Raw genomic sequence first — 8,325 nt, forward strand, 5'->3', positions numbered from 1 at the left:
AGTTAGAATCAATTAAAGATATGAGATTTTTAACTTTTTATTTTTTTAATCAGGATCGGATTATATGATCATTTCAATGAGAAAGATAATTTATTCATATATATATATATATATTTTTTTTTTTTATTTTTTTTTAAAAGAAAAACAACATTTGCTATATAGATTTCTTCTTATGTAAATAAATTAGTGTATATTTTGGTGTGAAAAGAAAAAATATACTCCATTCTCATGGTAATATTTTTCTCTTTTATTGAGATATTGTACGAGTCTACCTCACTATTTGAATATTAGTATATTACTGAAAAAATAGGCAATGAATATGCATTTTTAAAACAGTTGCATCACGCCATTAGTTTGAAATACAAACATGGAATCATAAAACGAATATGCTTTAATCTTATAATGGTAGTTATAATTAACCAAGAAAACCTAAGACATGCCAAAAAACAGCTTTTAATCTATACTTCTATTATGTTAAAAAAAAAAAAAAAACCTTATGAACCAACTTTTTCCTTCTATTCACAAACTCCATGCCATAATTATATCCCTTTGGAAGAATTCGACAATTTTCCGTCAAAACACGTGCATTGCACACCTAAAGATGGAATTGAAGGGTGCAAAATACCCCACTTTTGCATCTTCTTCTTCTTCGGTTCTGGTCATCTTCAACAAAGAAAGTTAAGTTGTATGCACATTCCAATTTGACCATTCAGACTCAACATTCTCTGCTATGCAGCTATGCTCAGTTTCTCCTCAATTTACTGCAATAAATATGAAGGACCATCCACCTTTTCTGGGACATATGTTAGCCTACTAGTCCAAGTGGGCTCTACCTTTGTTAGACTTTTGTTTTTTTCCTAATTATTTATTAATTATCTTTCTAATTTTTGACCCTTTGCCCAAAGGATAAACAAACTATCCCACAGTTTTTTGATGTATTGATGTTAAATATGGGACTCCCACCTGTTGCCTATTCACATGGCACCGCATCATGTAGTCAATAGGGTTTGGTCATGCTTTTCATGGGCAAAATAAGAACCATCATTGAGTGTCTGGAAATACCCAGTTGGAGTTCCCTGTGATAAGCTCAGATTAAAGGTTGAAAAAAAAAATTGCTGCTATTTAGTAATTTTTAGTGCTGTGGTTGCTTTTCTTTGCCGTATATCAGGAACATAATAATGTGAAATGTAATGAGAAGAAGTGAGGCAGAGTTTTTTAGGTCAACTTAGAATATGTCACTGAAACGGGAGGGTGACATCACATGATTTTCGAGTATACCATGTGAGTTCCATATGCTTACATTAATTACAAGCAATACTCTTGTGCTTAGAAATAGGATCAATAAATTTTATTTATATTGTTTTTGGGGGAAAAAGAAAAAAATGCTATTAATGATTATCCACTGCACATGCAATTTTTTTTTTCACCAAAAATAATAATAAAAAAAAGCTAGGGGAATTAAATATGAGATTTTAATAGAATATTTAAAAAAGTTCACTTTTTATATTTATTAGTTTAAAACATAAAAAAATATAAATAAAATCAATTAGTATTTTCCATAACAGTAGTAAATCCCATCTCCCACCTATTATACAAACCAATAAAGATAAATAGTAAAATTTTAATTTTCTTTTAACAAAAATTCAATAGTAAAATTTAACATTTATTTATTTTTTAGAGCAATTTAGATGATAATGATAATTAATGATAATCTTTAAATGTTAAATTTGGTTATACCTAATGCCTTCAATTTATTTAAAAAAAAAAAATTGTTTCAACGTATAGAAATCCTAAGTTTAAATCTTCAAGTCATATGTTTTTATGGGTAGATCTTAATAGACCACAGAAAACACTGTGAAATTTGGGTTCATGACTTCATTCTTTGTATGGGTGTATACTGTTTTCTTTTGGGCTGTGTTTGGACAAAACCCGAATTTTTGTAAACGAAGGATTTGGGCTTTATCGAACTCAAACAAGAATTTTATGGGCCAGGCCAACCCAGTTATTCCCTTTAATGTCAAGGAGAAAAATTCAAAACGACACGTCGACAGCGCTTTTCTTCGCTTTTAGAGAGTTTTCTTATCGGTCCACGTATTATCTGACCAACACACACAGAGAGCTTTCTTTCACCCGAAAATGGCTGCTCGAACTTTCGCCAAGCTTCCCACAGCAATCACAGTCTCTCAGTCCAATTGTAGTAGAACAACCCACGAAACTTCTTCTCTGACTCCGACCCGGACTCTCAGACCCAACATTTTTCGGAGCCCATGGCTGGGTACCGATTGTCTATGGCTTCAGGCTTCGAGTTTCAGAAGCCAGGCACCAAAGATCCGGCTTGTCACTGCTACAGTCTCTTTGAGCCTCCCAACTGCGTAAGTCCCATTTCCCAACGTTGCTTAAGACTGTTTTTTTTTCCTTTAAGGTTGGATAAAAATTTTCCCCCCACTTTAGATGATTAAACGCTGTCGTTTCAGATGCTTCTGATTTGGCACTTTGCAGAAAACCGGAAAGACTTTCTTCCCCCGAGAAAGTTCCTAAGTAAGTTTTTCTTGTGGGTTCTTTTTTGGTCCTTTTGTTGATGGGTATTAGGCTATTGGGTAATTGGAATTTTTTGAAAAAAAAATAGATGGTCTCGGAGGGCTATAAAGTCGTTTGCTATGGGGGAATTGGAAGCCAGGAAGCTCAAGTACCCGACTACTGGAACTGAAGCCCTTCTCATGGGGATCCTCATTGAGGGTGAGCATGTATTTGTAACCTTTAAAATTTTAATTTATTTTTTTTTATCTTAATTATTTTGTATATGAATTTATCCTCAATGATTATTCTGCCTTATTTATAGTCTAAAAAAAAAAGTTGATTCTGACAACTGTTACTTATTGTTATTTTTATCAAGTCTGAATTCCAATCTGATAATGTTTTAGGCTATAAGGTTCATTTTATGGAGTTATAAAAAATTAGTTGAAAATTACGAGGATATATAGCATTTCCTCATTCTGATAATAAGACTGCATAGGAACTTTTGATGGTATGGGTAACTTTTTTGCAAGCTTCATGACAACAAGTGAGGCTAGTGAGTAGTGAGGGATGGGAGTTGCGCAATTCATAAAGTATTAGAGAGGATAACTCATGTACTTAGTCGTCACAATGTGGGAATTGTTGTTCTTTTTGTTGCTACGTGGAAAAAGGTGAATGCACATTACATATCCCCTTAGTTGTAGCAAAAGACTATCTTCCCATTTATATTGCCAGTTATTAGTGACAGCTTAGTTGGTAATGCAATTGCCATTTACATAATAAGTTTTGATGTAATGACTAGAAATTCTGTGTAGAAAAGATCTGAATTATTATTTATGTTTAGCTTATAATTGACGATATAGTTGATGGTAAATCTGAATAGGGCTCAAGTTGTTCAATTGGAATTTTATCTTGAAGTTTGTTTTTGGTGTACAATTCTTTCTGCATGCAATATCATTTAGTTTGTTGAAATGGTGAAGCGGAATTATGTACCCTACATATTTGGAATGAGACTTTTTTGAGTGCAATAGAAGCATCTACTAAATGGCTCTGGTTATCCAAATTATGCTCACTCTTCATATCATACTGTTTATAGAATATCCTTTGGCGGCAAATTGAGGTAAGATTGACTCTCTTTGCTATTTGGTTGTTACACTGAGCTGTTTTACCTTTGGGTAGCAGGTACTAGTCTGGCAGCAAAGTTTTTGCGGGCAAATGGTGTAACACTTCTCAAGGTTCGTGAAGAAACTATCAAGTTACTTGGAAAAGGTGACATGTACTTTTTCAGTCCTGAGCATCCTCCATTGACTGAAGATGCTCAAAGAGCTCTGGATCGGGCTGTTGATAAAAAAATTACATCTGGTAAATTTTCAGCCTTTCTGTTAGGTTATTTGATTTATTGATTGGTTTCTTATTCTGTATGCTATGCAGAAAAATTTTGGAATATGTCTTGTGAATCAAACAGCATCTTGATTATAAGGCTAAAGGCTATTGGAAGGTTATCTACAGTGATTGACATGTTCTCAACAAAGACCTACTGATAACTTCTTGATGAATGCTGATTTTTTAAATTCCTTTAAACTCATATGTCATATTATAATTAACCCACCAACAACTGGTTGTCGTTTCATATTTGGGTTTTTTAATTTGCCAAATCTGAATTTATGGTATTCTTATAAGGAAATTATTTGCATGGAATGAGCTGCATTAGAATTCAAAATAAAAGGTTTTATGTATGAGACAGATAGAAAATCTTTAATGCTCTCTTGAACTCTAGGGTACTCATATGGGGGTATAACAGCCAGCTTAGACCTTTCAGATTACTGGTTCATGAAGCCTTGTCATCATCCAACTTTTTTTTTTTCTCCCCTGATATCAGTATTGCTTTTTATTGGTGGATTTTGGTCTCAATTGATATGTGATACGCTCTGTCTCTCTATCTCTCACAGATAAATTATTTTGCTAGAAATGTGATTTGAGAATTCCTCCCGTAGTCAGCTTTCTTTTCCATTTTTGGAATCCTAGTCTTTTTGAGTCTTTCATAAACCAATATCCAGAAGTGGTAGGTAGTACAAACTGATTGCCCTTTTTTATTTTTCTATATGATTTTGGGGGTTTAGGAGAAAAGGGAATTTTGCCTTTTATTATGAGCCATTACTGAGTACTGGAAACTACATTATAAATCCTTCCTACTTTTGGTTGTTACTAATGAGATGTTTTTCTTGGTGTGTCATGGTCTATTCACAATGACAAGACTACCTTCCAAATCCAATTATGCTTTGGAAAACCCTACTAATTCATATCTTTTGGACAACCTCCAAGAGTTGTTATCTATACTATTGTAGTAAGATGATTTCCCATTTGGTGTCCACCCCTATTTGGTCATAGTTATCTCTATTTATATGAGTGTCTTTTTTTTTTTCTTTTTTTTCTTTTTTTTAAATTCTCTTTTCCTCCTTAAGAAAAAGGAAAAAGAAAAAGAAAAAAACCACTTTTCCGTAATTTTTGTTTTCTCAATACTACATTTCCAGCAAAATTTCAAATTATCCTCTTGCTTATGAGAGCTATCCTTTCTCAATACATCCTTTGCAACTTTGACCTCCTCATGCTTATGAGAGCTATCCTTTCTCGATACAACCTTTGCAACTTTTAACCTCAAAAATCTTGAATTGAAATATGAATTGATTCTACATTTATGCAGGAGACTAGGTACTGCTGCTGTTATTATCTTTCATCACTTCTTATTGTAGTTGTTTCCTCCTTTCAGAATGCAGTTCGCATATGGTGTAGTTGTTAATTATTGATTCGCTGCTAATGTTCTTAACTGCAATTATTTACTGTCTAATAGAATGTTTGGCATTATCCTTATCCATGGAACTCGGCTGCATACCACATGATCATCTTTTATTTGACTAAGCATATTCTTCACTTCTTTATGCTGAAATCCTTGCTGCTGGATTCATTTGATTATGAATTGCAGGTGATAATGGTGAAATTACTACAACACATATTCTTCTTGGCATTTGGTCAGAAGTGGAATCGCCAGGTCACAAGATATTGTCTGCCTTCGGCTTCAGTGATGAGAAAGCTAAAGAACTGGAATCTTTAAGTTCTGAGCCTGGATTTGTTGATGATTGATACTTCCCTTCGATATTCATGAGATTGAAAATGAATTTTGTCACTCAAAAAATGTATCAAAGATCTTTACTGAGATGTTGGTTTTGTTCCATGCATGCAATTGCTTTATGGAGTTCCAGAAAGGCTTGTAGTAGTTCTTTGGTTATGTATTTTGTTGAATGCTCGATGCTTTATGTCCTATAAAAGGAGGAGTTACACACTGCCTTATTTTTAGTGACAGTATGGTACATCTCATTCTGCGGTACTGAGGAACTTAAACTTGCCATAAGAATGCTGTTTTAATTTTGGTGTCATTATATATTGTCAAGGCCACACGAGTCTATTATTTACCATCATTATCTTCATGCACACAAACACGAAGTTCAAGGTGGCGATGGATTATACTAGTTAAGCATAATTTCAATGGCTCACAAGAGAATTTATCCCTTCTAACTACAAAAGAGGCCAAACTAGAAAGGTGTTGACAACAATTGTGGTTTCATTGGATGTCAAGATTATTTTGTGCGTCCAGAGTTCTGTTTAATTCTATCTTTCTAGAGGTTTAACTTTGGTTGTACTGCAGTTGATATGTTTATTATGGATATTTAGTCTCATACTTGGGCATCATCGACGGTCTCTGCAGATTTCTGATTTCCAACTTTTATCTCTTCTGGAGCTTGGTCAGCCATGGAGGCAAGAATTTGTGCCTTGCAGGCTTCTTCATACCAGTTGATCCTCACAACAAATACCGCTAACAAAGCCAAGCACGCGACCACCCCAATCAAAAATCCAATCAACAGTCCTCTTATCCCAAGAGCGACCTTGAAGGCAAAGATCACCCCCATGGGCAAGGCCAGGAGGTAGAACCCACCAAGGTTGGCATACAAGGCTAGACATGGTCTGGCTGTACCTCTCATAATTCCTCCACAAACTGCTACTGGGAAGTTTACCAACTCCACCAGAGCCATCAACGGCAATGTCTTTTTCACACCTCTTAAGATCCCCTTATCATGGCTGAACAGAGGTCCCCAACTTCCCCTGGCTCCTACCATCACCAAACTTCCTATGCAGCCTGCAAATGCGCTAAATGCCAGAGAGGTGTATGCAGAATGATAAGCACGACCTGGTTGGTTTGCTCCTAGCTCATTTGACACCCGGATCGATGCGCATGTGGCCAGAGAAAGCATCACAGAGTAGAGCAAGTAGTCGAAATTTAGCACAATGGCCAACACTCCCACTGCCTGTTTGGCATTGGCAAGCCGCCCTGTTAGCAGAACTAAAATCTCATAGCACCACCATTCAAGGCAAGTGATGAGGCAGCAGGGTCCAGAAAGCTTGAGAAGCCTCATCCAATCTTGATAACTTTGGTTCAACCATCCCCCTTCCTTCCATCTCGCTTCCTTTGCATTTTCCACCTTCCCGACGTATACGGCCAGTAGAATTAGAACTATGAGATCAGACATCCACACAGCCATTGCAACTCCTTCAAGACCTCTCGCTTTTGATAGTAAGATGTTGGCGGGTATGTGAAAGGCAAGCGCCAAAGCCGCGCTAAACATTATAGGAATTGTTATGCTTTGGGAGCTCAAGTAGGCTTTGAGAGGGCAGAGGAATGAAGTGATTACCAAGTCAGGGAGGAGGTAGAAAAGGTATCTCTTTGCAACAAGTGAAATGTCTTCTTGTTGTCCAAAATGGATTAGGATCTTGTCCACGTTTAGCCACAAGAAAGAGATAGGAATTGTCACGAGTATTAACAAGAAGACTGTCATGACAAGGGTCTTGTGAAGGAGTTTGAAATTTTTTGCTCCAAATGCTTGGCCGCATATTGGTTCCATGGCTGCACAGAGCCCGTTCAAGACAGAAAAGCCAGTGACATTGGCAAACATAAAACCAAGAGTTCCACCAGCCAATTGGAGCTCTCCGAGCCGGCCTAGAAAAGCTGTTGTGATAGCTATCTTGGCAAACCATGTCAAATTCATGGCCACCAATGGAAGAGCTATTCTCTGTTGTGTTTTTAGCTCTTTGAGCATCATCATTGGATAGTTGGCTGGCCATTTTTGAGTTGATGGGGAAGAGACTGGCTGAGAAGCTGTTTCTCTAGGGTTCTCTTCCAGGTTAGATGTTTCATACATTATGTATGATCTAAATGGCTATCTAGGTTTCGTCCTAAATATAAAATTTCTTTGAGTAAAGGATTGGTATTCGAGCACTACTTTTATTTAGATAAGGTAGATTATGAATGAGTGCATGGATTTCATGAAGGTTGGTTTTTCTATAGATATAGGACAAGCAAACTTGTTGGGCTTTTTTATTTATAACTGCCAATTAAGGAAGAGTGAGAGATGGTGGAGGATTTATAGTGGAGGATGAGAATGCAAAGTGCCAAAATCGATGCTTACAGAATCTTATTGGATTTTAATGTCTATTTGGTCTCTGCTGGAGGAAAAGATGAGAACGTATAGTCTTTATAGTGAACTTGCTAGTAAAAAGATTTGAATATAGAAGCTTAGAATAAATCAGTTTGGTAATCTAAAAATCAAATGGTATTTAATGAAAATTCCAGGGGTATTTTTTGAAAAGAAAAACAAAAATTTGTTCAGTTTTTACAACTTAAGAAAGAGAGCATGCATTCTGGCTTTATGGGCTTAAAGGGATGTTAAAAGTTTCTCTTTATTAAAAAAGAGGGTCTTTAAA

General features: G+C 35.8%; 2 protein-coding genes across 2 annotated transcripts; one reads left to right on the forward strand and one right to left on the reverse strand.

Moving 5' to 3' along the window:
• The first annotated feature begins 2,077 nt into the window (after nucleotides 1-2,077).
• Nucleotides 2,078-5,865, forward strand: LOC107403433 (ATP-dependent Clp protease ATP-binding subunit CLPT2, chloroplastic). Its single transcript, XM_016010317.3, has 5 exons — nucleotides 2,078-2,372; nucleotides 2,500-2,538; nucleotides 2,627-2,736; nucleotides 3,697-3,876; nucleotides 5,495-5,865. The coding sequence occupies exons 1-5, from the start codon at nucleotides 2,137-2,139 to the stop codon at nucleotides 5,650-5,652; spliced, it is 723 nt and encodes a 240-aa protein (XP_015865803.1). The 5' UTR covers nucleotides 2,078-2,136; the 3' UTR covers nucleotides 5,653-5,865.
• Nucleotides 5,866-6,010: 145 nt separating this feature from the next.
• LOC107409560 (protein DETOXIFICATION 56) lies at nucleotides 6,011-8,083 on the reverse strand. The gene has a single exon (XM_016016992.4). The coding sequence runs from the start codon at nucleotides 7,761-7,763 to the stop codon at nucleotides 6,243-6,245; it is 1,521 nt and encodes a 506-aa protein (XP_015872478.3). The 5' UTR covers nucleotides 7,764-8,083; the 3' UTR covers nucleotides 6,011-6,242.
• Between the last annotated feature and the right edge of the window lie 242 nt (nucleotides 8,084-8,325).

Source organism: Ziziphus jujuba, chromosome 6 (assembly GCF_031755915.1).
Source record: "Ziziphus jujuba cultivar Dongzao chromosome 6, ASM3175591v1".
Classification (NCBI taxonomy): Eukaryota; Viridiplantae; Streptophyta; class Magnoliopsida; order Rosales; family Rhamnaceae; genus Ziziphus; species Ziziphus jujuba.

Bases quoted from the DNA above. Each gene is read 5' to 3' on its own strand.
- LOC107403433 (XM_016010317.3), top strand. From the start codon at position 2,137: ATGGCTGCTCGAACTTTCGCCAAGCTTCCCACAGCAATCACAGTCTCT. The intron at 2,539-2,626 runs GTAAGTTTTTCT...AAAAAAAAATAG, and splicing joins TCCCCCGAGAAAGTTCCTAA to ATGGTCTCGGAGGGCTATAA. The intron at 3,877-5,494 runs GTAAATTTTCAG...TATGAATTGCAG, and splicing joins TGATAAAAAAATTACATCTG to GTGATAATGGTGAAATTACT.
- LOC107409560 (XM_016016992.4), bottom strand. From the start codon at position 7,763: ATGTATGAAACATCTAACCTGGAAGAGAACCCTAGAGAAACAGCTTCT.